Consider the following 27,646-nt stretch of genomic DNA (forward strand, 5'->3'; position numbering starts at 1 on the left):
CGCAGACAGAGGGAAGAACAAAGGAAATGCCTAGCAATTGAAGCAGGGCTGGCATGGTCAGTGTGGATGGAATGTGGTGCCTCCGTGGGAGAGTTGCTGGTAATGAGATCTCAAAGTAATAGGGACCAGGTGAGAGGGACCTTGTTGGCCCTTGTTAGGATTCGAGTATTGAGAGTGAACAACAGTTGAAGGTTTTAGCAGAATGCTAGCAAAATCTGACTAAGTATCAAATAGGCTGCTGTATGGAGACTAGACAGGCTGCAAATGATTAAACAAGGAAGAATCATTTATCTTCCTTTAAGTCCATGTCCTTGTTTAAAGTAAGACATACCTGGGACTGGGGGTGTAGCTCAGTGGCGGAGTGCTTGCCTCACTCTTGTGAGGTACTGGGTTCGATCCTCAGAACCACATAAAAATAAATAAAATAAAATAAAGCTATTATCTACAACTAAAAATAAATTTAAAAAATAAGACATACCTCTACTATGGAAATCAACCTCATTTAGTCCTATAAAGTGTTATGCAAGGATTATTAATGTATGTTTTGTATACTTTTGTTATTCATTTTTGCCAATTTGTTTAATTTCCTTTTAAACAGAAATGTAATTGTCTTTACAGGTTCATTGGCACTTGCTTTGCTTTGTTCTGGTATATTTTTTCCTTAGCACATGTGGCAATCTTTGTCACAAGATTTAGCTATGGAGAAGAGTTGCAGTCCTTTGTTGGAGCCGTTATTGTTGGTACATACAATGTCGTAGTTGTGATTGTGCTTACGAAACTGCTGGTAGCAATGCTTCATAAAAGCTTTCAGTTGATAGCAGTAAGTGTTCTTTCTTTTAAAACTTTATATTCTCTTCAGATCATACTAAATGTGTGCAATAAAGTAAACAAAAATTATAAGAATTAAGAAATAGTATCATTAAAAAATTAAATATAGAAATTTAAAATGTAATTTATAACAGTTGCAAACCTTAGACCAATTTTTTGTCTACATGATGTGGAAACATTTAGACAGTTTTAAATAATGTGTTCCCTCACCCTCTCCTGCCTGCCTGTGTGTGTGTGTGTGTGTGTGCGTGCGCGTGCATGCACACACTCACTCTATATTGCTTTTCATTTTCTTCCTATAGAATCATGAAGACAAAGAATGGAAATTTGCTCGAGCAAAGTTGTGGCTTAGCTACTTTGATGACAAGTGTACATTACCACCACCTTTTAACATCATTCCTTCTCCAAAGACTATTTGTTATCTGATTAGTAGCCTCAGTAAGTGGATTTGCTCTCATACATCAAAAGGCAAGGTCAAACGGCAAAACAGTTTAAAGGTAAGAAATTAGAAGTTTGATTTGCAGCAAAGAAGTTGTAGCAATCCCTAATATTGGATGTTTCTTTTTTTTGAGTATTTTTTAAATTTGTTTTAATTAGTTACTCATGACAGTATAATGACCTTGACATATCATACATTTGAATCACATGGGATACAATATCTCATTTTTCTGAGTATACAGGTTGCAGAATCACATTGGTCATGCAGTCACATATATAAACACAGTAATAATAATGTCTGTTTCATTCTACTATCCTTCCTATCTCCCCAACCCTTCCCTTCCCCTCGCATCACTTCTCTCTACCTAATCTAAGGTAGCGCTATTCTTTTTTTTTTCCTCACATCTTCATATATGTATTTCATATAACAATGAGGGTCTCCTTCCACCATCCATGCATTAAAACCTAAATATGTGAGTTTCTGAGGGCCTATGACTAGTTTGTTTTATCCACTGTTGTATCCCTAATGCACAACATAGTATCTAACATGAAGGAAGGATTTAGTAAATATTTGAGAGTGAGAGATAGAAACAAGATTTCTTTAGTTTTCAGATTTTCCCAGCATGTGAAATCTCATCTTACAGTTTGAAAATATGGAAAATAATTTATAATACTTATTCTAAAAATGACTAATAGAGGCAGCTCATGTATTGACTTGCATATTCATTCTTTAAGAAACATCTGATAGGGCTGACACTGTGGCTCAGTGGTAGTGCACTTGCCTGGCATATATGAGGCACTGGGTTCAATTCTCAGCACTGCATATAAATAAAATAATGGTCTGTCAAAAACTAAAAAAATATTTTTTTTTAAAAAAAGAAACAGGGCTGGGATTGTGGCTCAGCAGCAGAGCGCTCACCTAGCACAGGCGGGACCCGGGTTTGATCCTCAGCACCACATAAAAATAAAGACATTTTGTTCTGTCCATCTACACCTAAAAAATAAATATTTTAAAAAAAGAAACATCTGAGATTGACAATTGCTCAAACTTCTATGGTGCTATTTGATTCTTCTTGAAAGTTATTCAATACATCAATAATATAGTACATGTTTCTTATAAACTAGGATGTTGCTGAATTTTACAGTAAAAAGCTAAAGAGTAAATATTTCACATTTTGCAAGCCAAAACAAAATTAAAGATATTATGTAAGTAGTAATATGACAAGAGAGAGAAAAATTCCCATCAATCTTTATTGGTGAAATCCAAAATATGACAATAATTGAGTAATAATCTTTGTAATACATGAGTACTAATAAAAAAGAATGTGATTCCTTTTGGTAGGGATAAAATTCTACTTAAAGTTCAAGATTAGAGAGCTGCCTATCATAAAATTAATTGCAAATGTTCATTTGTACAAACCATTCTTAGGTCACATACTATAAAAACAGGAATGAGGCCACATTTTGGACTTTGGCTCATAGTTCACTAAATTCTGCTCTAAATTTAATATTCCTAATGCCATTTTTTAAACCAAGTTTGCATAGTGATGAGTAAATAAAACAGATATGCAGTCTATATTTGTTTTAAACAAGTGTTGAACATTATTTTGTACCACTTTATGGCAAAACTGTCATCTTTTAAGCATTAAAAGCTCTGTGTACCTTTTTAAAAAAATTTATCTCATTTAAACATTGTTTCTGGAACTGGGGGTACACTTCAGTTGTAGAGTGCTTGCCTAACATGTACAAAGCTCTGTGTTCCATCCCCATCACTGTAAATAGTTATATATTTTTTTCCTGCATATCATTGGTTATCGTATTATTTTATGTTTTGAAGGAATGGAGAAATTTGAAACAAAAGAGAGATGAAAACTATCAAAAAGTGATGTGCTGCTTAGTACATCGTTACTTGACTTCCATGAGACAGAAGATGCAAAGTACAGATCAGGCAACTGTGGAAAATCTAAATGAACTGCGCCAAGATCTGTCAAAATTCCGAAATGAAATAAGAGATTTGCTTGGCTTTCGGACTTCTAAATATGCTATGTTTTATCCAAGAAATTAACCATTTTCTAAATCTTGTAGAGAATAATTTTCAATAACGAATTTGAAAGACTGTATTTACATAACTTGCAATTAAATTAATAAGATATATATTGAAATAATTATGTAAAAGCCATCCTTTAAAATATTTATAGCATAAATATGTGTTATGTAATATATGTATATAGAATTAGTTTTTTAAAACCTGTCAGTGGCTTTTTGCAGGAGCAAAACACATTGAGTAGATAGATTTTAATTAGCATGCTATTTGGTTTTCTTAATTGGACAGTGCTTTAAAATGTCATTCTTTTTATGAGTAAGAGGAGTATAAATATACACATTGCTCAGAAGGTTTTGTAAAAAGTAAAGGTCAGCAAATGTGAGCTTATTTATCTCCTACCATTAGATACACTTGAAATATAAACATTATGGTTTTTAAAACCTCTGTTTTAGTTCACAAATATAGTCCGGTATTTATTGTTTAGCAATAGAATTTTATCTAAAATAATAGTCTATTTTTTTTATTTTATTATAATCTTAAGCAACGAAGAAAAACCATAATGAATATTTAAATCTATTTATGTCTGTCAATTTAAATTCACTTCAGTTTTTGTTATTGTAATATATTTACTTTTACATGGTTATAATCATTTTATATTTTTTATTTTATTTTTTTCACTTAATAGTATTATATACATATATATTTCCATGTATTGTGTAGTCTATTCAGATTTTTATAGAATTATGTCATTTTTGAAAAATAGACATTTTTATTTTTTAGCCATAGGGTATTTATAAGTTTGCATAGTTACTTCCCTGGTCATTTGGGTGCTTTTAATTTTTCTTTACCATGATAGTGCTATAATTTTTTCCAAGCCAGAGTGAATAATCATAAAATAAAGATACATCTTTATCATGTGTAGTCATAGCCTTTTTGGTTTTGTAAAACAGTGGATGACCCTTTAATTAAAGGATTTGTTTTATATTTGAATTAAGATTCTTGAGCTTATCTCCCAAAGTATTTTCCACAGAATTTAACACAGCTTCTATTAAAGTGACTTCATGCTTATTTGTGGATCATTCTTGCTGCTTAAGATGAAAAGCCTTGTGTTTTTTTAATTTAAGAATAAAATGTATATTTAATTTTATAATATACATCATAAAATGTATATTATATTTTCTGTGTTCACATGAGGGATGTAGGTAGAATTTTTTCATAGGCTATAGCTTATATATTCTTGCAGCATTTCCAGTTAAGAAGGTATAAGGTATATAATTCTCTGCTTAAATGAATGTCAGATGGTCTTAAGGCCACAGGGTGCAGGTAGCTCTTGGTCTATAAGCACCACCGATCCAGGGATCATTGTCTAAATATGTCAGTGTTATGTTTCCTTTACTTTTTAATTTTTATTTTTTTCCAAATTTTAAGTGTTCCCTCTTTGGGGCAAATTCTTATAAAAATGTTTATTGTAAAGTTATATTTTGTCTACGATGGGATTATGCACTTCCCAATTGGGATTTTACATCAGGATTTTTAGTCATTCTAAAAAACATCTAATTATTAAATTAAAATATTTATAGAGTGCCTACTGCATGCATGAGTTACTTATGAGGTATATTTTGAATGAGTATATTATAAGAAAAAAGGTGAATAAAACTTGACATTAAATCACAAATTGACAGAGTCTGTCTATTCTATTATATGCTTTTTAAAATTGATATATAATTCCCATACCATAAGATTTATCTTTTTAGAATATACAATTCAGTGATGTTGGTTTTTAAAAGTCATTGTAACAAAGTACTCAAATGCAAAAATATCAACCTTAGATGTTCCTTGTACCCCTTCCCGTCTCTAGTGGTAATCACATTTGATTCTGTTAGCTGTTTCCTCTTATATTGATGAATACCATATGTCCACAGAAGGACCTGTATGTGAATGTTCATAGAAGCTTTATTCATGACCCAAATGGAAAACAACTAGATGTTCATCAATTATGAATGAATTTAAAAAAATTGTATGTACACACAATGGAAATTTACTCAACAGTGAAAAGGAATTTCCTCAGTCAGAGAAGCAGAACTTCTAGGATACTTGCAGGCATGTTTGTGTAGTGGTCTGTTTATTTGGAGTTGATAAGCAGTCTTGGTGAGGCTGTGTTTTGCATCTAATGCAGGAGCTGGAAGTTCATGGGGTTGGCAGATAGGAAGGATAGACAGATATAAATGAGGGAGTGATGACAAGCTGGAACCCATGAAAGTGGATTGACACGCCATGGCAGTGCTCTTGTCTCTAGCCTTATGAAGTGGTATCCCATGAGAGAACTGTTGCCCTTTGCTCCCTGCCTTTGGAAGTGTGTTGCTAAAACAATTGGTTCAGGAAGTAGAGATGAAGTAGGATCCAAGGAAAAATGGAACATTGGTAAGCCTGGCTGCTGCCCACATCAGTGAGGTAAGCTAGCAGGGAGGGTACCACATGTCTGAGTTACAGAAGTGTCCACATAAAAAACAGAATAGATACTGCTTTACCTCTGCTGTGCAGATGTCACACTAAGATGTCTCTTGTGGCCCACCCTAACTAGAAGCATATAAGGAAGTGAATTCTGGGAAACATAATTAGGCCTAGGTAGGTTAATACATTATAGTGCCACCACAGGGACAAACTACTGACAAGTAATAACATGCATGAATTTTAAAAGTAAGTGAAGGAAAACAGTTACAAAGGTTATATACTGTGTAATTCTGCAACAGTACATACTAGAAAAGATAAAACCTTGGCTACCAAGGTCTGGTGGAAAGAAGATTGCATGCAATAAATCTGATGAGAAAATATAAAATATAGCGCTATAACATATTCAAGAGATAAGAAAATACTGTGGAATCTTATAATTCATCACTACTCCAAAAGAAAACTGAATATATAAGTCAGTACCCATCACTAGCAACACCAAGGGACAAACTACAATAATAAATGGTCACATGCAGTACATTTTAAAAATTATTTTTGTATCTAGGGTCTCTGATTTTTAAGAACAAAAAAGGAATTTCTCAATCGCTACATATATATACATATATATGTGTATGTATATTCCTGTCAGTATTCTGACTGGATTGTATTGAATCTACTCACTTTGGGAAGAATTGACATTTTAACAATGTTGTTCTCTAGTTCATGAACATGATACATCTCTCTTTATTTAGGCCTTCCTTAGTTTCTCTCAGCAATGTTTTATAGATTTTATAGTTTCTCTCAGCAATCTTATTATATGTTAATAACTGAAAGAACAGATTGAGATTCTACCTCCTATGCTACCCCCAATGAAGACCACTATGTTTGATCAGATGGTAATGTTTTCAGATTTCATTTCATTCATATTAACATTATTCCTAGAAGCAACTAGAGGTTATTATTAATTGGTTGAGGGACACACATAACCAACTACCTATCATTGTTGATCTTTCTAGAAAAATGATAAAACTGGAAATGTCCTTTATCTCATTACTAATAAATAAAATATCTTAGTGATAAAGGAAGCTTTTTTTGATTCCTTAGACTGTTTTAAATTATTTTTCTCAAAAAAATATATTTATGAACTACCAAATAGGCTGAGGTGCTAGGCCCTGGGGAGTAAACCAACTGGGTCTAATTATTCAGAATCACACTAAGGAAATATTAATATCGTCAGGAATAATGGCTGCTCTGAATTTTTCCTTTGTGAGTTAATTTGTTAGCTTTCAGGCATTACTGCCCCTTTCATAAACATACTATTTCTGGAAGATATACTTAGAAGAATTTCCCGTAAAGTATTTCTCTTTCATTTGATAGCTTGATATTGTCTGTTCCCCTCCTGCTCCTCCTACCTGCATTTTGAAATAAACACTTCAGATATACCACACAAAAATTAGGAAATATTTTATGTGCTAAGTTACATGTTTTAAAAATAACCATCTTTAAGAGAGAGATATTTCTAATGCCAATTAAATTACAGTAATGCAAGAGGTAAAACAGCAGGTTTGTGGGGGAGGTAAATGTATGTTTAAAAAAAGAACCATCCCAGCCAATTAAATAAATTACAGGTAAGCTCCATTTTCTTCATCTGGTTACCAAGAATCTGGATATCTCTCTCTCCCCGTTTTTCCATTAAAATTTTTTATTTAATCCATCCTTTAATTTTGGGCAAAATTATTCTCATTGGAAAATATTAAAACTTTCAAATGCTATTTCAAAAGAATTTTGAGAAATATGCACAGGTTGCCTCGGTAACTCATTCAGAAATTGAACAAATTCTTCGAGGTAATTCAGCTCCATATTTTAAAACTCATTTTCCCCATTAAATATTTCAGTGGAAATTGCAAAAAATCACCTTTTTTTCTATAATATTTGTTTTATTGCAGATTTTTCTTTTTTCTTCTTAAAGCTGTAAAGGTAAACTAAGCATGGAAAGAACATTCTCTTATTCTCTCCAGTATGCTCAGCTTCTGTAGCATGTTAATGTTGGAAGGCACAGAGTGGTTGAAAGGAAATTGAGGCATTATTTATGTATGTATTATTAATATGTGTAAATATTCTAGGGGTAATATACTTAAAATTATGTGCACTAATGGTCCTCAAATTAGACTGGAAGAAAACTTAGATCATCTACTTCTACTAATTTAATAGATGGGTAAATTGGCATTTTAAAGAATTTGTTAAAGGTTATATAATGACTGATTTGAGATCCTGAACTCATTTTACTTGGTTGGGTAAAATGTATCTGAAAGCATTGCTATTTTGAATTAATTTTTAAGTTCATCTGGGTTGGAAAATTGAACTTACAAGTTGTCTAGACCCTGCTTTTCTAAAACACTAGTTTATTAAAGACTTAATTTTATGACAAGGATCAAGAAACCACCAAGATGGGGCTGGGGCTGGGGCTCAGTGATAGAGTGCTTACCTATCGAGTGTGAGGCACTGGATTTCACCCTCAGCACCAATTAAAATAAATAACTAAGTCACTAAATAAATAAGTTACAAAGGTATTGTGTCCATCTACAAAAAACAAACAGACCACCAAGATGGGTGAGAGAAAGAAGATGAACAGTGAGATAGTAAATAAACAGGAAAGGAGGAGTTAGCCTCAGAAAATAATGAGCCAGTCTAAGGAGGGACCAAAGTGCTCAAAATGGAGAGAATGGTTAATTTTATTTTATTTTATTTGGTGCTAGAGATTGAACCCAGGGCCTTGGGCATGCTAGGCAAGCACTTTACCAACTGAGCTATATCCCCAGCCCACTAGTTAGTTTTATTTCTATACTACTCTTTAACCTGTATAATCTGGGATACAAAGGACATGGATGTATGTTGAGACCCTAAGGGATCTCAGAAAGATCCAATTCATCTTTCTTATTTTACAGAGGAGCAAACAGAAGGTTTCCAGACACTCCACTGAATAATAATACTAGTCTATGATCTATGTTTATTTCTCTATACTGTTTATAGGTTCATTGTAGGCTGGATTTAGCTCAATGGAAGGGTGTTTGCCTGCCTGGGTTCAATCCCCAACACTACAATAGAAAAATAATTTTATTCTGTTGTTCATTTACTAACTTCCTGATAAATCTAAAGGGCTCTTTAAGCTGCATTCCACACATTTTTAAAGTGCAGTATTTCTGTTACTGTTCAGTCTTTAGTAATTTATTTTACATTTTGTTTTCTTTTTCACATGGGTTATGTAAAAACACATTTATGGGCTGGAGTTGTGGCTCTTTGGTAGAGCACTTGCCTAGCATGCATGAGTTCAATTCTCAGCGCCACATATAAGCAATTAAATGAATAAAGGTCCATCAATAACTAATAAAAATATTTTAAAAAATAAAAGCACATTTATGAATGTCTAGTAAAGTGTTTTTCTTGGGTTTTCTGTTATTATTTACTTTTGGGGGGGATTCTAATTCTTCGATGTTGTTGAACGGTATCTTCATGATACTAGACCTTTGAAATTTGTTGGGATTTGTTTCATGATACAGCAGATGGGCAAGTTTTGAAATTGTTCCATATGTTCTGAAGTATAATGTGCTTTTGGTATTATTCTTCATGTTTGCTAAGTAAATCTGTCATTTTATGCATAACTTTTTGCATAACTCTGGCTCCAAACCAAACTTCTATATCCTTACTGTTTTTCTTTTAAACCTGTCAATTACTGAGAGAAATGTTAAAATCATCCACTATGTTGATGAACTTAATATTTTCCATTTATATAATATCAGATGTTTTAAAGGATGTTATTAGCTGCGTACAGGTTTAGAATTGTTGTGTCTCTTTATAACTGTCTTTAATAATGCCTTTAAATCTGTTGTTTTCTAGTATTAATGTTTTCCTCATAAAGTTTTTTTCTATCCTTTTCCTCTCAGTTTTTGTTTTAGAAATCTCCTTCAAATAGATTATTGTTGGACTTTTTTCTCCCTAATCTAGTCTACCTTTGACCTTTTACTTTTGTGTTTAACTATGTTTATTAAAATTACTGATACATTTGTATTGCTACCATCATGTTTTCTTGCAGTTTTCCTTATTTCACTTTCATTAAGGTTTTCTTTTTTTTCCCTTCTACTAGTTTTAAAATTCAATACTCTATAATCTTTTCTGATTATCCTAAATATGTTAATGTAAATATTTAAGTTATCAAAGTTCTAAATTAATATTTCTCTCCTTCTCTCTCTATATAAGGGATTTAGAACACTTAGGCAAAATAAATTTTAATGTTTGCTAATCTGATTTATTTTATCACAGATTTTTTTGCACTTGCATAAATAAACCCATGAATTCAAGAAAAAGTAGTTTCTAATTAATGTTACTTAAGTCACATGAGAGCTTTCTGATTAATAACTTTTACTTAGATGTTTCTTTAAAAAAGATTTTTATCATTAGTTTACATCATTTCAGTAGTCCAGAAAGTCTCACTGAATATTGGTAGCACTGCCCTACATGAAGTGGGGAAAAGGTAAACTTTTCAACTAATGTTGAAAGACTTGGGGAATTTGCTGGATCCTTATATTAGGAATCAAATTGATGCAAAAGGATGAACATGGAGCTATCAAGACCCTCTTAAAACACATTAGTATTATTTATAAATCTGAAATGTTTTGTGATAAAATCAGTATGGTCACCTATTCATTCTTTATATGTAGGTATTTATATAAATATACTAAAATTGGAACAATACAGAGAAGATTAGCATGGCTCCTGTGCAAGGTTGATATGCAAATTTGTGAAATGACCCATGTTTTTGGAATTGGAGAACATAAATGTTAAGTGAAAGAAGCCAGATTTAGAAAGTCAAAAGTCATATGTTTTCTCCCATATGTGGAAACTAGAGAGAAAAAGGATCTCATAAAAATAGAAGGGAAGGGCTGGGATTGTGGCTTAGCAGTAGAACACTTGCCTAGCATATGCAAGGCCCTGGGTTCGATCCTCAGCACCACATAAAAATAAATAAAATATATTGTTTCCAACTACAACTAAAAAATAAATATTAAAAAAATAAGGGAAACCAGAAGAGGAAGAAGACTGGGGAGAAAGATGGGAGAGAAAGGGGAGATGCTTGAGGAATTATATTGACCAATTATGGTATGTGCATATACAGATATATCACAATGGATCCCACTATTATGTGTAATTATAACACATAAATAAAAAATTAAAATGAATTCCTTAAAGAAAATACCAGAATTTTTTCATTTCACATTCATACCAGTTTCATTTCCTCAATTTAAAACTAAGGAAATTGAAGTGCAGACAAAATAAATGATTTCATAACAAAAGTTATGGAATGGATGTTGGATCAGAAAACAACTTGACTATTCAGCTTGATGATCTCTGTTTTGAGTAATTGCATCAAAAGACAAGTGTCAAGATTTGTCTATAAGGGTGAGAGACATTGTTCAGAGGTGAAATGATTGGATATGAGAACTATAACATAATCAGGTTAATTCATCTGATGGATTAACAAAAGGACTACTATACTGGATGCTAACCATGGACAGGTGTGGCTGGAGAAGGTCTGTCACTGGAGGCATGCTCTTGGGAATTTGTATTTTGTCCCTGGCTCCTTGCTCACCCTGTCTTCTGTCTGCCATGAGCTGAGCAGGTTTCCTCCAACATGCCCTCCTGCCATGATGCTCTACCTCACCTCAGGCCTAGAGCAATGGACTCAGCAGACCATGGACTAAACCTCTGAAACTGGGAGCCAAAATAAACTTTTCCTCCTCTAAGTTGTTCTTGTCAGGTATTTTGGTCACAGAGATAAAAAGCTAACACAATAATACCAGGGCCATACTATTTGTCACAACTCCCTAAGCAGTTCTAAGTCTGTGTCAAAGATGTCAAGGGAATGAAGTTTGGATGACTTTTCTAAGTTTTTACCCTACTACACCTCCAGTCCCAATCAGAAACCTAAGACAGTCTCATTGGTGATGTAGGAAGCAGATCCTTCTAAACGTGCTGCCTGTGATGCATCAGTGCAAAGATCCTGTGAAGATGGAAGAGAATACAGAATCTTAAGTAATTGCTCCAAAGTCCTCTAGCAAGTATTCTGAAAGGAACTAACAGGTATTCTCAAAAAGAAGGCTGGAATCCACTGGAGTTCATGTTACATCCTGGCTGGATGAGGTGCCTTTCTAGAAGGTGGCCCTCGCCAATAAAGCAACCGCTCAGCAGTCTGCTGGGTCCTCTAGTTCATCCACTTCCTTGGCTGGTGAGTCAGGAATAGATGGGCACCTCCGTGTGAGAGCTTAGGAATGATTTCCAACCCTGCCAGCCAGTTCATAGTTATTACTTACTTCTGCTCACTCCTCTGCTAAAACAGGGATTCTTCTTTTTAACTTATATTTTGCTATCATTTAAATGTCCATTACCCCAGGGCTGGGAATTGTTTTTCACCCAAAATAATATTTTTCCTTATTTCTAAAACTTTGTTTCTACCATGGGAGACTTTGTGACCCAAGTCTTTGTTCATGCCTAATGCTCTTTCTACTCTCTTGGATAAGACATGACTGTCCCCACCTCCATACCCTGACCAGCACCCTTCCTGGAAGGCTGGTTGTCACACCCACTACAGGTATAGCTACACTTTAAGCATCTGTGTGATTTATGGGAGGCCCTTCCCAGTTCTCCCCTGCTGAGTGAAAATAGATTTTTATTAAAAAGCAATAGCAGAGGCTGGGGTTGTGGCTCAGTGGTAGAGCGCTTGGCTAGCATGTGAGAGGCACTGGGTTCAATTCTCAGCACCACATATAAATAAATAAAATAAACATCCATCAACAACTAAGAAAAAATTTTTAAAAAGTGATGGCAGAATGTATCTTAGCTGGTACAGCCTGATCCAGCTAACTGGGATGAACAGGTAAGGAGCATCAGGTTTATTTCTAAGTTCAAGCTCTGTAAAAGGCCAATTATTTATGCTAGCAAATACTAGCCTAAGTACTAGAATTTTTTACCTAATTCTTCAAAGCAGGGTAAAGGGGCTTTCTGCTGGGTAGGGAGGGCCTCTTCTAGTGACAGTGAGGGCACTGGGTCTGAAATTCAGACTCCAAGATGATTGCGGTGTCTCTCAGGAGATGTACCCTCTGGGCAAGTCACGAGCTTCACCTGAGCTTCTGTTTCAATTACAGGATGAAAAAGTTTGGACTAGCTCTGAGGGACACCATTCTAGCTCTATCTAATATTTTCTGCTTCTGCAAAGAGAAATTAGAGTCTACCGACATTATTTGTCCATCAAGTCCCTGAAATTTTTGGAATGCTTAAATATTTTAACAAAATGATACAAAGACAACCTTATATATAAATAATATTCTTACTGCTAGAAGAGAGTATATTTTTAATGGTGTCCCACTTTTTTAAGAACAACTTTAATGGCTGCTGTGTAATCATTTTTACATGTTTTATTAAGCTTTGATTTAAAAAATGCAAGAGAAGAATGTAACACTTCAGCAAATGCTTGAAGATAAAACAAATATCACTATAAATATTGCACTTATAAAATCTTTTCTGTATCCTCATACAACTCAATTCTCAATTATCCTTTTACAGAGATGCATAAACAAACTGCTCCAAGCTGTCAATGCTTGATGCCCGTAGCTTCCTGTCACCGCACCAAGTTGGCAGGTTCTCAGATCTCTGCTTCCTGGTGCAGGCTCTGAACTCCCAGCAGCAGCTTCGGAGGCCTCACACCTACATCATGTGAAGAGTCAGTCAGTCCAATCTTTCAGAATGCTCGATTAAATGTATGGCCGTGTGTGTGTGTGTGTGTGTGTGTGTGTGTGTGTGTGTGTGTGTGTTTGCTACTTAGGGAAAACAGATCTTTCAAAGGCAACGACAGAGTGCAGTTTAAGTAGATGCAGTTCACTGTTAACATTGCTTGTTTTTTAAGGCATTCAGAAGCTTCTGATTCTTGGTCTTGAACATCATGATAAAGCTGTTTGGCATGATTTTGCCTCGCCCATCTTCGCCCACTTGGCCCATAATAATGTAATTTAGACCTAAAGGAAAAAAAATATACAAATAAATAGTTTTCCTTAAATGTGTTCTTAGTCTAAATTTAGACTAAAACTTACCTCTGGATAAAGTTCTTTCCTGTACATGATACACCTTTATTACCTTCTAGGATAAAATCTGGCTTAATACTCTCATTAGCAAAAGTCTAGATTCAATAGTAATATCTTCCAGCTCTGCTAACACAAGGACCCTGTATGAAACAGTGAGACCCAGTCATCTTCCACCCTGTGGTGCTGCAGGTCTGGTTAGTTCCCTGATACCCACTATGAATGATATACTATTAACATGAAAGCTTCCTCTTTCTCAAGGGGCCTCGAATGTTTCTTGATGGGTCTTCTTCAGATGGCCTCTCATAGTCCCATAATGTGTCTGTCTGGATTTCTCTGGCAACTGGCAACTAGTGATCCACTCTCTTCTGTTGGGGTCAAACATGAATCTGCCATGTCAACTTCTTGAGGGCACAGATGATTCACATGCTTCTTGCATTCAGACAGTGCCTTGCAAAAAAAATAGGTACTAAAAAGTGCTATTATTTGTGATCCTATTTTTTAATACATTGATGAGTTTGGCTCAGTTAAGTCGAGACTGGGGCTCAGCTGAGGTGCTTCCGCTGACCTCTAACGATTTATAGTGCTATGGAAAAGTGTCATCAGGAGGGGCCGATTCCCTCCTTCTTTTATTCCACTCTTGTCCCCTATATATCAAAAGAGAAATATAAGGCTGAGGCAGGAGGATTTCAAGTTCAAAGCCAGCCTCAGTGAGATGCTATGCAACTCAGTGAGACTCTGTCTTTATATAAAATACAAAGTGGGGCTGGGGATGTGGCTCAGTGGTCCAGTACCCCTGAGTTCAATTCCTGGTACAAAAAAAAAAAAAGAAAAGAAAGAAAAAAGAAAAAGAGAGAAAGAAAGAAAAAGAAAGAAAAAAGAGAAATATATAACTTTGTAGGCTGGGCAGGTGGATGCCACCTCGAGGCTAGACTGCCAGCAGCATTAGGAGACCATAAAGAAGCTACTGTGCATTATCTGCACATTACTTGTGCATTAGGCAGTTCTGGCAAGAAATATTCTTTACAGAGCCTTTGCTGTTTTTTTCTGCAGATGTCAACTCAACACGGGGCTGCCAGCCTCCTGCCTCTTCTGAACCATCTGAACACAGAATGAGGCTTACCTGAAGTGAATATTGTAGGGGGGGGCGGAGGCACAGCACTGAGGGGTGGTTTAATTGTGGTAGAAGTATGTGACAAGACTAAAGGAAAGGACTTAGCTAGGATTGGACTCAGAAATCATGGTATGTCACAGTACATACCAGACGTTATCACCACTCCAAGGAAAGAGCTCTCTGCACAGTTATGCAAAGATACTATGGAAGTTTCTTGAGAGTAGATGGTTTACATGCTTGCACTGATATAGTCCCTTGCAAAAAAAATAGATATTAAAAAGTACTTAAGGAAGTACTATTTGTTATACTATTTTTTTTTATACATTGGTGTGGCTGGCTAATACAGGTCTAGACTAAGGCCATTCCCTTTCTGTGGGGAAAAGTTGCAGTAGAAAATGTACATAGGATGTCATTCATCTAAGCATGGGGGCCCATGCTTTATATGGATAAAGCTTTCTGTGAGGAAATTTTTATAGTACCTCTGGGGAAAAGGGAGGGGTCTCACTTTTATCTTACACCCCTATTTATTTTTTAAAAATTCTAAACTGTGAAACATATTATTTATAAATTAAAGAACTAGTATTTAAGTTGGTTTAAAGTCTTTAAAGTCATGTGCCTCTGCCTCTGGTGTAACTTTTCCTTTTCCATAATCTCTCTCAACAAATTCATTCCGCTCCGTGCATTTAATGGTCCTATCTATGCAAATGATTCCCAGATCTTTAATTCTAGCCCAAATATACTTGTCTCTTCTGAAGTTCAATTCTGCATTTCCTATGGCTGGCTAGACTTTTCCCTCTTAATGTAGTATTGGCACCTGAAGTGCAAAAGTCTAAACTAATCTCTCTCTCCTGAACTACTGCCTTCATATCTGTTCTTTGTTCAATCAAATTCAGATGCTTCTGGGACTCACTCCTTATTTCCATCACCTATTCTTCTTCCCCAAGTTGTAAGGACTAGGATTATAGTCCAATTCTGCCTGACCCCATAGGCTTCCTTTTCTACTAGATGTGGGCATATATTAGCCCTGATTTTACTTCCCTCCACCAGCCAGGGCTGGAAAGATCCATGACTTGCTCAGAGAGGCTCTCTTCTTTCCTTCTCTGCCTCTGAGCGCCCTGGATGGAAGCCTAGTGCTTCTCTCGCTCCTCACCTCTTCTGAGCAGCGGGCACTGCTTGCAGACCACGATGACCTTGGCGCTCATGTTCTTGCCGGCCTGCTGGATTGCCAGACTTCCCTCTTTGTAGATGTTGATGATTGAGACTGTGGCATGCAAACTCCCACCTCGAGTGACGGTGGTGATGACGGTGCCGGCTAATACTGCGGAAGGAAACACGACATTGAAGGCAAAAGCAAGCAGAACTGAAAGTAGTTTTGCATTCTTCTAAGGTTCAGAAATGTGACATTTTAATGTTAAAAGAATGGGCCCTCGCTGAACTCTCAAACTGGATTCTGTGTATTTGCCACCAAAGTTTAGGTGGTAAAAAAGGGTCACGTAATGCTACCCTGGTTGTTAGGTGTTGGCAGCTAGGAGAGAAACTCAAACACTTGCCACACAGCAGTCTATTGATGAGATGGGGACTCTTTAAAATATTCCTTCCAACATGTAGATCAATTTCCAAATAAAGGACAGGCTCACAGCTTCTGCCTGTGAATGCTCAAGAAGACCCTGACTGTTTAGAGGATACCATACTAGGAGGTTGGGGTAGGATGTGTCTGTGGGTGACGTCTACCATGCGCCCCACAACTGTCCTCTGTCCTCAAACTAATCAGTAAATCTGTCTTTATCTGGGTCTTTCATATTTTCTTTCTTATTCACCCTGTTTATCTCAGTTAATGGTCAAAGTATAGAACTGAAGGATAACTTAAAAAACTTTTTCTTGCTTTAAAAATGAAACAAGGGGCTGGGGTTGTGGTTCAGTGGTAGAACGCTCGCCTAGCAAGTTTGAGGCCCGGGGTTCGATCCTTAGCACCACATAAAAATAAATAAAATAAAGGTATTGTGTTCAATTACAACTAAAAAATAAATATATTTTAGAAAAACAAAACAAAAATAAAGTCAAAACAACAACAAAAATCTAGCAAAAGTCAGTTGCTTTTCATTATGTAGAACTCCATTTTTCCATTGTGATTCAAGTGGAAAGTCTCTCTTATGAGCCATACAAAGATACTGTCTTTCTTGAGGGATGCAGTTGGCATTTTAGGAGTTAAGCGGACAATTCCTTGAGGTGTAGGGCTTGTAGCGAGTGATATTTTTACCAGCTGTCCACTGCCCAGAGAAAAAACAAAACAAAATAGTAGCACTCCCCAGCTCTTGTGACAACTAACAACTGCCCCAGGGAATGTTACCAGCTCTGGCTGAGAACACCTGGGCCACTGGTCATAGTATTTGGTAACAGTGCCATATGATCACAATCAATGGCATAAGTCAAGCTTGACCCCTTGGGGACAAAGTGAGCACTCCTTGCTGCTTATGCAGTGCACCAAGCACCACAACCGGGATTCTTATCATGCCTTCCTTATTCCTGGTGATGAGTGGTCACTGCAAAATGGCAATCTGTAACCAAGTGTGATCAGGTGGTTTCCAAGACACAAGGAGGACAATTTCCTGAACCACCTCCTACAGGTGACTAACCTAGATGTGATAGAAATGACACCTGCGGCTACTTGTTTTCATTTTAATGTCAGTTATTTGAATTTCAGGAGGCAAACTGCAATCAGATTTAGGGCCCCAGGCACTTCAATGTCCTTTTTTTTAATATTTATTTTTAGTTCAGGTGAACACAATATCTTTATTTTACATTTATGCAGTGCTGAGGGTCAAACCCAGTGCTTCATGCATGCAAAGCGAGCACTCTATGACTGAGTCCCTCTTCAATGTCTTTATACCTTCTTTACCATAAAGGTCACTTGGGCTACAGACAGTTACCACTTTAAGGCACCAACAAAGGCAAGTAAAGTCTGGGGAGATCCTTTATTTTGGGTAACCTATTGGAGCTGTAGCAACTTTCTTTTCTTGATAAAACTTCCTAAATGTTTCGTTTAAGCTGCTTTTTAAAATAACCAAATTTAATATCTACTGCTTTTAAGTAGTTTTCACAGATGGTACCATTTTTTAATTGGAAAAAAAAAAACTCTTAAGAAATTCCAAGTCATTAAGTACTATCTCCTCAGGTTCCATAAGAGTTTCCAAATGGACTTCAGATTTCCACATCATAATTTAGTACTTTGGAAGTGCACTACAGAGGAAATACTTGAATTTCTTCTGAGAGAGGCCAGCTGATGAATGTCAGCTTAGCTGTGTTTCTGATGCACTTAACTTGAATTCCAGATGTGTGAAAAAAAAAAACCTGGATCATGCAAAGTATGTGAAGGAAGAAAAGTACACTGGTCTTTTCAGGAATACTCAGCCGGAATACAGAGAATAGCACTGAAATGAACCAAGAGCCCAGTTATCACACTTCTGTAGAAAAAGCACATTTTCTGAATGCTTATTTTTCTCAGCTGTAAAATCTAACAATTTGAGTAACACAAGTCAACACATGCTTGCATATAGGAAATCATTTTCTTGGGTAGACAATGTCCGTGGCCTTGTGGGAATTCCTTTAAGGGTAAGCAGGAGTCTCCAGTTTCTGATTAAAGGGAAAAGGTGAGTTTGTTTTTGTTTTTGTTTTTTTAATTTCTTACCAAAGTTGCTTGAACAATAATTGCTCTCCAGAGTCCCCGTCCGTTTACACTTCTGTTGACACAGGGCCACAGTGGGTTTTAAACCTTAATTCAAAGAAGAAAGACATAAGACTCAGGAAAATGAACTCAAGTATCATTGGAGTTTTATATCTGAATCCCCTTTTAAGACTACCACTGCTTTCCCTGAGCCACCAATCTACCATTGCAATGAAATAATTATAAACCATGCAGAAGAAATTCTTCATGCTACTCTAATTTCCTCAGGGCAACTCAATACCCTGTACTGAATTTTAAACCTGAGATCAAAGATAATCCAAATTTAGCTCTGTTCTCTTCTCCCTTGATATAAATCTAACACTACAACCCAAAATAGATACACTCTGTGTGTGCCCTGCTTAGAAAAACCTGGCAAACAAATCTGAACTCATAAAATACAGCTTAATCCTTCACTTCACAAAAGGAATCCTATGGTGTTCCCCTGAGAAGGGAAGGGGCTTTCTTGGTGCACTTCAAATGCAACTGCCTAAATGTGAGTGGTACAGGGTTTTGGAAATGCTGCTCATGTGTAAAGTGTTACATCCGTAATAAGATGCGACAACTCATTAAATATTTATTTTGAGCCTGGCATTGACTATTAAGATTTTAAAAACTGAGAAGTAGACAAATTTAAAAATAAAACTAAATAGATAAATACAGTGGCTCTCCTCTGGAGGTAATTTTGCCCTGTAGGTATCATATGTCAATATCTGGAGACATTCTGGTTGTTATGACTCGGGGGGTGCTAATGGCATCTAGTGAGTAGGTGTCAGGGATGCTGCTAAACACCCTCCAATGAATGGGACCCCACACACAAGTAATTATCTGGTCCAGAATGTAAATAGTGACAAGGTTGAGAAACCCTGGGTTGACCAAATGCAAGTATGTAATCCCCATTTTCATCCTTAAAATATTTTTAAAATGTCTGCTGGTGATTGTTTTTATGTGTGACAAGATGCTATGAAGAAAACAGAATTGCAAAAGACAACAGAACTGTGCTTGTTGGGTAAACATCCACAAATGGAATGTTGGCCTTCTAATATGTTCTTCTGACTCCTCTGTGAGTTTATTATTTATTCACTCTTTATTTGTACTCCCACTAATAATTTGCATTACCAGGGAAAGAGAACATCAATGGGAAACAGGCTCCTTAGCCTCAGAACACCTGGGAGCTGGGTGGGTCTCCTGAACTGCTCCTTGTCACCCTTTGGTGGATCCCAGCTTCTCTGGCCTTTAAGTCACAGGCTGTCACCCCTCCCCACCTCAACTTACTGTCATCTACCACCATCCTCTCACAGGGCCCCGGTTTTTAGCCTTCTCTCCATGTGTCCCTTCCTACAACCCTCCTGGTGGGTCCACCCTCCCTACAGATGATCCCTCAGTCCCCTGTCCTCATCCTCAACAAGCACCTTCCCCCGCTCCATCTCTACCTCATTCATTCCCAGATGCACAAGTCTTTGTGCTAAAATTTCTCATTGCCAATGTCTCAAATTTAGGTATCCTACCATCCAGTACAGCCTCTTCCCCAGTCTGAGTGCATGTCATCTTCACCTGAATGTCTCACGGACACTTCAAACCCAACCAGAGCACAGCTTAATTTGTCGATCTATCCCCCTCCAAACCCCATTCTCTGCCTCAGTGAATAATAGCATAATGCCCCATCTGTACAAACCAGAAGCTCGGGTGGCATTTTAACACCTCCTGCCACCATGACCTGTCACCGTCTCCCATTCATCTCTTGACTATTTGTTTTTGTCATAGCACGTTCACCTGGACAACCAGAACCTGCTCATCCTTTTTTTTCCCCCCCTTGGTGGGAGGGGGGGGTACTGGGAATTGAACTCGGGGGCACTCCACCACTGAGCCACATCACCTGCCCTTATTTGTATTTTATTTAGAGACAGGGTCTCACTCAGTTGTTTAGCACCTCGCTGTTTGCTGATGCTGGCTTTGAACTCGCAATCCTCCTGCCTCAGCTTCTGGAACTGTTGGGTTTACAGGTGTGCGCCAGTGCGCCCGCCCTACTCATTTTTTTAATTCCTATAATCCATTCACCTCACAGTGGCCAGAGTGATCTTCATAACATGCAAATCTAATCTTGAACTTGGCTTAAACCTACCCACAGCTTTCCCCCACACTTGGATTAAAACCAAAACACTCAGAGTATACAGAGAGAGGTGACAGGGCCTGAAAATGAAGCTCTACAAGAGGAGCAAAGAGTAAAGGGTTATATACATCACCAAAAATGTTTGGGCTACTGGGCTGCCCAGTATGGTTGTCATTAGCCTTGAGAGGCTTTCAAGTTTCAATTAATTAAAATCAAATGCAAACTTTAGTTTCTACTATCACTAGCCACATTTCAAGAGCTCAGACATGGCTGCCATATAGGATAGCACAGCTGGGGAAAGTAAATTTAATGGCACAATGACATGGCCTGTGGGCAGGCAGGGTCATCGGTCAGAAAGTAAGATAAAGGAGGACAATGTGGCTACTGGAGATGTGCATATGTTTGGGGAAACAGGTGAAGAAGTTTCTTGAGGCAGAAAACGGTGATGAAAATGAATTTGATATGCTTTCATTTATTTGGCCAGCAGTCTCAAAATGTCTAGGAGATAATTATAAATCCATGTTTAAAATTTCAGAGAAAGTTTAGGATTGAGATAAAAGCCAGAGAACCACTAGTACCTAGGGTGTGACCAGACAGTTAACAATGGACAGAGTAAGAACACCAGGCCTGCTGAGATGAACTAGAGAAAGAATTACAGTGACGAGAGGCAGTGCACATTCAGGCCACAAGGTGGCTCACTTAAAGAGTGCCCAGAAAAACCAGACCTGGAAGTGCCAGCCTGTGCTCAGGTCAGCCAGGTCCAGGGTGAGTGCACAATACGGTGGGCAACAAAGCTGGCTTATTCCAGCCTATCTTAAGGCTTCTCCCCTTTTTCCTCTGCCCTGGATTTAACTATTTTTAATCTGAATCCTGAGATCCCAGTGGATGGAGCAGATAGAATAGAAAGACCTACTCTGCCTCTCTATTCCTTACACCATGCCCCAGACCAGTTTTCCCAACCAACTTTTGAAATATTTTAAATATTTTTTGTTTGATTTACTTCAATTTTTTTTTTAAACTTTTAATATTTATTTCTTAGTTCTCGGCGGACACAACATCTTTGTTGGTATGTGGTGCTGAGGATCGAACCCGGGCCGCACGCATGCCAGGCAAGTGCGCTACCGCTTGAGCCACATCCCCAGCCCTGATTTACTTCAATTTGAAAAAAAGTAATGTATCTTATATGACATTTTTCTTAGAAGCAAAAAATCCCCAATCAAAATTTGCAGACATTGGGCTGGGGCTATAGCTCAGTTGGTACAGCGCTCGCCTAGCACGTGTGAGGCACTGGGTTTGATCCTCAGCACCAGAAAAAATTAAAACAAAGGTATTGTGTCCACCTACTATAAAAATATTTTTTAAATATTGCAAATGTGAAAACTGGCAGGAATAGAAAGAACTTTAACCTAACATACCACAATTTTATATTAAAAAAAAAAAACACAGAAGGATAGAAGAGAGAGGAGATAGAGGAAGGTCAGCTAAGGGATACAAATTACAGTGAGATGGGAATAAGTTCTAGCATCCTACAGCAAAGTAGGGTGACTATAGTTCACAACAATTTATTTTATAAAAAACTAGAAGAGAAGCATTCAAAGTTTTCCAACACAATGAAATGGATATTTGTTTAGGGAAGTGCTGATCACTCTGATTTGACCATTGCACATTATATACACATAGCAAATATCACACTGTTCTGCATAGTGAATATGCATAGTTACGTGTTAAAATGTTTTGAATAAAAAAGGAAAAAAACCCCTCACTTTTGTAAGTGCCAAAAAAAGGGAAGTTGGGCATACAATAGGCTTCCTTAGTAACTATTAAGTGTTCATCTTTTTCTTAGATGAGGTTTAAAGCTATTAGTTTGTAAGCCTGGTTACCCTATCCATCTTTCATTAATAGTGTTGTGTTATTTTCTTACATAAGTTTTCACTTTAGTTAAGTACTTTAGTTTCCGGTATCTTTTTCTTATTTTTTTCTACTTCAAAAGAATTACTTTCATACTCCTAAGGTTTTTGCACAAAACTTCCAAAGAGAAAAACTTACCTACAGTTACAGGGAACGTGGTGGTAACAGGTACTGCTGTCGTTGTGGGTAATTTTTTGGGCCTGAATTTGTAGTGACCAATAAATCCATCTGCAGTTAAACTTAAGTCTGATAAAAACTGAATAAGAAGTTCATTTTTCTCAGATACAATTGGTCTAGAAGAAGAAAACATGTTTACATATATATGTTAAGGTTTAAGTGGTACCTCTCTGAAAATGTAAAATTTTCTAGCTGTCCATTGATTTTTAAAAATACATTGGTCACTTATTTACACCTTAAAGCTAAGACATTAAAAAGGTCAAGTCTCAATTTGCTAAATGTTAACACAGTAGCTCAACATCTCCCAGTGTTAGCTCAGCTCAACACCGTGTGCCTCCCAACCCATCTCCGCAACCACCGTTATTATCCCCTTCTTATGGAATAGTCAGCTGAAGTTCAGAGAGTTCAAGTGACTGGCCCAAGGTCCGGTGGCAATTATGTGGAAATCGGGATGTGAACCCAGGATCCAGTGATCTACAGCGACCGTGGTAGACATTGGGACCAAGGTGAACGCAGATGCCGTGTTTGGTTTTCACAGCCACCTCCGGGTTTGCCTACTCTGGAAGAGGGCAGTTTTTTGAATGAACACTGTGGGTTCGAGCCAGCTTGGGGAACCAGATGCTGGCCACAGAGAATCCGATGGACAAATCTGATATACAAATGCCCACTCTCTATAAAGATACAGCCAGAGAGATTATCTCAGTGGGCTGCTCACCATGGGATAAAAAAAGAAAGTCATGCAGGGTTTAAAGGCACTTCCGTCTCATTTTTAATGGGAGTTCTAATGCATGCCCACAATGGAGAGATTGCTATTTATAATGCCCATTAGGAAATGCTCTTAAGGAAAAAGAGAAAGTGATCACTCTCTTTTGGCAGTCACCAACCACACCACTCAGAACTCTAATTGGAGGAGCTTGCTGGCGAGTAGGTACTAAAAACCTGGTACAGATGATAACTGAAGTCGAAAAACTCTGAAATCTTAGGGGATCGTTATATTATACAAGACAGCGGTTTCATTTAAGGTTTGCTATTGTTCTTTTAAATAAGAATGAAAATGCTGTTCGGTTGCTTCTATGTAAAAACGAATCCAGAAGCAGAAAAAGATTGGACAAGTTATTGAATTGAATTAGTCAGGGATCTGACTCAAGTTCTTTTTGGAGGTGCCATCAGTCAAGTCACTTCTTAGGCAAAAAGTAATGAAGCAATTCTCCCCACACCACCCTCCCCGCCCAGCTGCTCCGAGTGGGTAGATCTGAACTTGAACCAACCAGTTAGAAAAAACTGCAGAATATTTTCTATCTTGAATAATAACCTGAGCCAAGGGATGGGACAAACATAAAACTGAATTTCGTGGCCTACATTTATATTTCTAGTCCCCAAAGTGACGAAAGTAATTTAAATAATGCTTCTGGGATTCAAGCCTTCAACAGAAATATGCTAACCTGCTTTTGGAAATCGCATTCCATTAAGTAAATAAAAACAGTGCACTAAACACGATTCTCACCTACATACAATTACAAGTTAAGAACAGGTGAATCGTGTTTAAAGGATTACAAAAAGCACTTATTATGAGCAGCAAAGGAAGTCTCGAGACCCACTCAGGTCTGCCTTCTCCTCGTGATGCTTTAATTACAGTCATCATCCGCTGCGTTTCTGTGATATTCTTGGAGGCATTGTATTGGAAATTGAATTTTCTCAAGGAGGAGTCTTCCAGTAACAAAGACAGCTTTTTTCCCCTGAGCTTTGTCTAAATGTGACAGAATCACAGTGCCATAATATACCCAGGGCCAAGTGTTGCATCTGCTAATTCGTGTTGCAAACGGCTAGGAAAGCAAGGCGAGATCTCTCAGAGCTCTTCCCGGGTCTCATGTGGCATACGGCCAGCTGCGTCAGCTGTCTCCAGCTTGTCATTCCAGTCTTTCCCTCCTTCAATCACTACAGCCAGCCAACCACCACATCCTGCTAACTTTACCTCCTAAATATTTCTTGATTCATCCCTCCCCTTCATCTCTACCTCCTCCGCTTCACCTGGACCCTAGCAACAACCTCCAAAGGAGCCTCTCCTCTCACCATTTCTAGGATGGGAGTCTAGAGCTCCTGGGCATGTCAACCCTGTCTAAATGCACTCCCACCTCTGCGGGACAAGGAACAATGCACCCCTCTGCCTGGTCCTCAAGCCCCAACTCAAGGTTTAGTTTCCAGAAATAGCGTCTATCTCTCCTGCATATCTTTCTTGACAGAGTTACTTCTGCTTGGAGTGAGGCTGTCCTCCCCTCTGCTCTGATTAAGCGCAATGCCTTCTTCCTTCAAGAGGCACTATCTCCTCCAAAGAGCTTCCTCTGGTCACATGCCCAGATTGGACCAAAAGACTCCATCCAGGACATTCCCTTGACAATTTACCTATCTGCTTGGTTTTTGTTCCTTCCTGATCCTCATCTCTGTATTCTGGTACCTAACATGGCACCCAGCACACAGCAAGGGTATAATATATATAAATGTCTTTGAATTAATTAAATGGCACCCATAGTGCACTGAGCCAGACCTAAGTATGGTAAGGTGACGCCCACCTAGCCAGTGCTCCTCCTACTCATATTTTTAACGTGAGAAAAGCTCCGGAAACAAGTTTTCTCATTTTCTGCCCTACCTAGAAGTATTCTGACTATGGGAAAATAGTCTTCTGAACAGAGGGCTAGGTGGCAGGCTGTGCCAGTCACATTCCTCAGGAATGAATGAGGCTCAGTGACGGCCTCCCTGGCCTCCCCACGCACCCTCGAGGAAGAGCCACTTGCCTGAATTTCGTGTTTATCACTGCCTTCTTTCCTCCTGTTCATCACATACATATGCATCACTAAACAGTATATTGTATAGATCTGCATGTTTTAACACTTCATATAAAAGAAGGAGTGTGGTGTTTTATTTTTCTGGGCTTTTTTCCAAGCTCATCATTGTAACTGTGAGGTTTGTGCACTGCTTTTGATGCTGTGTCCTAGAACACAGTTTAAACCTTCTCTTGATAACACTGGACTGTCGGTCCCCACCCAGGAACATTATGAACAACATTGCTGAGAACATCCTTGTATATGTCTCGTGGTGCACACGGGCAAATTCTCTGTAACTAGTACACCAGGAGGGCAGGTATCTGCCATATGCTAGGTCACAGATACATGGTAATCTGATGAATTTCAACTTCATCACATAACGCCAAGCTGATTTTCAAAGAGATTATGCCAATTTACACTCTTCAAAGGTTTATTCATTGTGCAGCTTTCTTCTCTTGGGAATACCTTTTCAAATATCTTTTGCCCACTTTTTCTATTGAGTTAATGTTTTCCTTATTTTAAAATTCTTTTGGTATGTTCTGGAACCCAGGACTCTGTCAAATGCGGGTTCCAAAAATTTGAGTCCAGGGCTGGGGTTGTGGCTCAGTGGTAGAGCACTTGCCTAGCATGGGTGAGGCACTGCGTTCGATTCTCAGCACCACATATAAACAAATACAATAAAAAGTTCCATCAATACCTAAAAAATAATTTAAGTCCATTTGTGCCTTCTCTTCTCCCCCTTTATAGTGTATTTTGATGAACTGAAATTCTCATTTGTTTCTTTTTATATTCTTGATTCACCTGTTGTTGATTTTTATGTTTTATAGATATGAGTATAATTTCATTTCATGGTTCACATGAATAAATGATTTCTACTCTATTTTTGGGGGGAGGGGGTACCTGGGATTGAACCCAGGGATGCTTAACACTGAGTCACATCCCTGGCCCTTTTATTTAAACATATTTTATTTAGAACAGGTTCTCCCTGAGTTGCTTGAGACCTCATTAAATTGCTGGCTTTGAACTCACAATCCTCCTGTCTCGGCCTCCCAAATCGCTGAGATTATAGGCGTGCACCACCCACCTGGCTCCTCCTATTTTTTAGTGGGGCTCTCCTTCCCCTGCTGGCCTATGGTTCTCTGTAATGCACACGATCTGCAGATCCTTGTGGGTATGTGTCTGGCCTTCCTTTATTGTTTCTTTAGCCAGTCTGCCTCGTCTCGCTCAAGTTGTGCTGTCTTAATTACAACAGCTTTCTGATATGCCTGTAGTAAGTCCTCTTGACAGGCTTTTCTCCTTCAGAACTTAATTTTGTCCACCTACACCCTGGATGCTGTGTACTGCATCACTCTTGCCACTTGGTCAGTTTAAGAATCAGACTGCCAGGCATATGTTGTAAATGATAGAGTTTTTCTATTCGTGAGCACTGTATATGCTTCCATTTATTTCAGTCTTTGAGAATATCTCTTAGTAAGGATTTGTAATTTTCTCTATTAAGGCCTTTGCAAGTTTTTTTTTTAATGTTTATTCTTGGGTATTTAATATTTTTGTTGCTTTTAAAGTATTATTTAAAATACAAATTTTTTATTCAAGCTATTAAGAAAAGGTATTTTCAATAAAATGTTTCCAACAAATAAAAATTAAATCCACAGGTCACACTTTAATTTGGTAATGCATAAATAAATTTAAAAGATTTTCTAGATTCAAACCAAGCTTGAATTCCTAGTCATAGGGTTTTTTTTTCATACATTGCTGTATTTATCTTGCTAATATTTTTTTTTAGAATTCATTTTTCATCATATTCATAAATGAGACTGGTCTCTTAATATTATTTTCTTATATTATCCCTACCCTTTGATGTCAAGTTTATACTAAATTTATAAAATCAATTGTGGAACAATGCTTATTTTTCTCTA

General features: G+C 37.4%; 2 protein-coding genes and 1 non-coding gene across 12 annotated transcripts in view; 2 read left to right on the plus strand and 1 right to left on the minus strand.

Moving 5' to 3' along the window:
• Positions 1 to 4,985, plus strand: part of Trpc1 (transient receptor potential cation channel subfamily C member 1) — a 91,593-nt gene extending 86,608 nt beyond the window's left edge. For all 9 annotated transcript variants that reach the window (XM_078043447.1, XM_078043448.1, XM_078043449.1 and 6 more), the window contains 3 exons: positions 619 to 820; positions 1,131 to 1,325; positions 3,104 to 4,985. In XM_078043447.1, the coding sequence (XP_077899573.1) occupies positions 619 to 820; positions 1,131 to 1,325; positions 3,104 to 3,331 (625 nt within the window). In that variant the 3' untranslated portion in view covers positions 3,332 to 4,985. The remainder of the gene's footprint in view (positions 1 to 618; positions 821 to 1,130; positions 1,326 to 3,103) is intronic.
• A 5,478-nt stretch (positions 4,986 to 10,463) lies between these two features.
• Positions 10,464 to 10,573, plus strand: LOC120884721 (U6 spliceosomal RNA). The gene has a single exon (XR_005727132.1). It is a non-coding gene; the product is annotated as a U6 spliceosomal RNA (small nuclear RNA).
• Positions 10,574 to 13,143: 2,570 nt separating this feature from the next.
• Positions 13,144 to 27,646, minus strand: part of Pcolce2 (procollagen C-endopeptidase enhancer 2) — a 58,404-nt gene continuing 43,901 nt past the window's right edge. For both annotated transcript variants that reach the window (XM_005328075.5, XM_078043457.1), the window contains 4 exons: positions 22,873 to 23,027; positions 18,684 to 18,767; positions 16,149 to 16,316; positions 13,144 to 13,821 (listed from right to left, as the gene is read on the minus strand). In XM_005328075.5, the coding sequence (XP_005328132.4) occupies positions 13,691 to 13,821; positions 16,149 to 16,316; positions 18,684 to 18,767; positions 22,873 to 23,027 (538 nt within the window). In that variant the 3' untranslated portion in view covers positions 13,144 to 13,690. The remainder of the gene's footprint in view (positions 13,822 to 16,148; positions 16,317 to 18,683; positions 18,768 to 22,872; positions 23,028 to 27,646) is intronic.

This window comes from Ictidomys tridecemlineatus, chromosome 3 (assembly GCF_052094955.1).
Source record: "Ictidomys tridecemlineatus isolate mIctTri1 chromosome 3, mIctTri1.hap1, whole genome shotgun sequence".
Taxonomy (NCBI): domain Eukaryota; kingdom Metazoa; phylum Chordata; class Mammalia; order Rodentia; family Sciuridae; genus Ictidomys; species Ictidomys tridecemlineatus.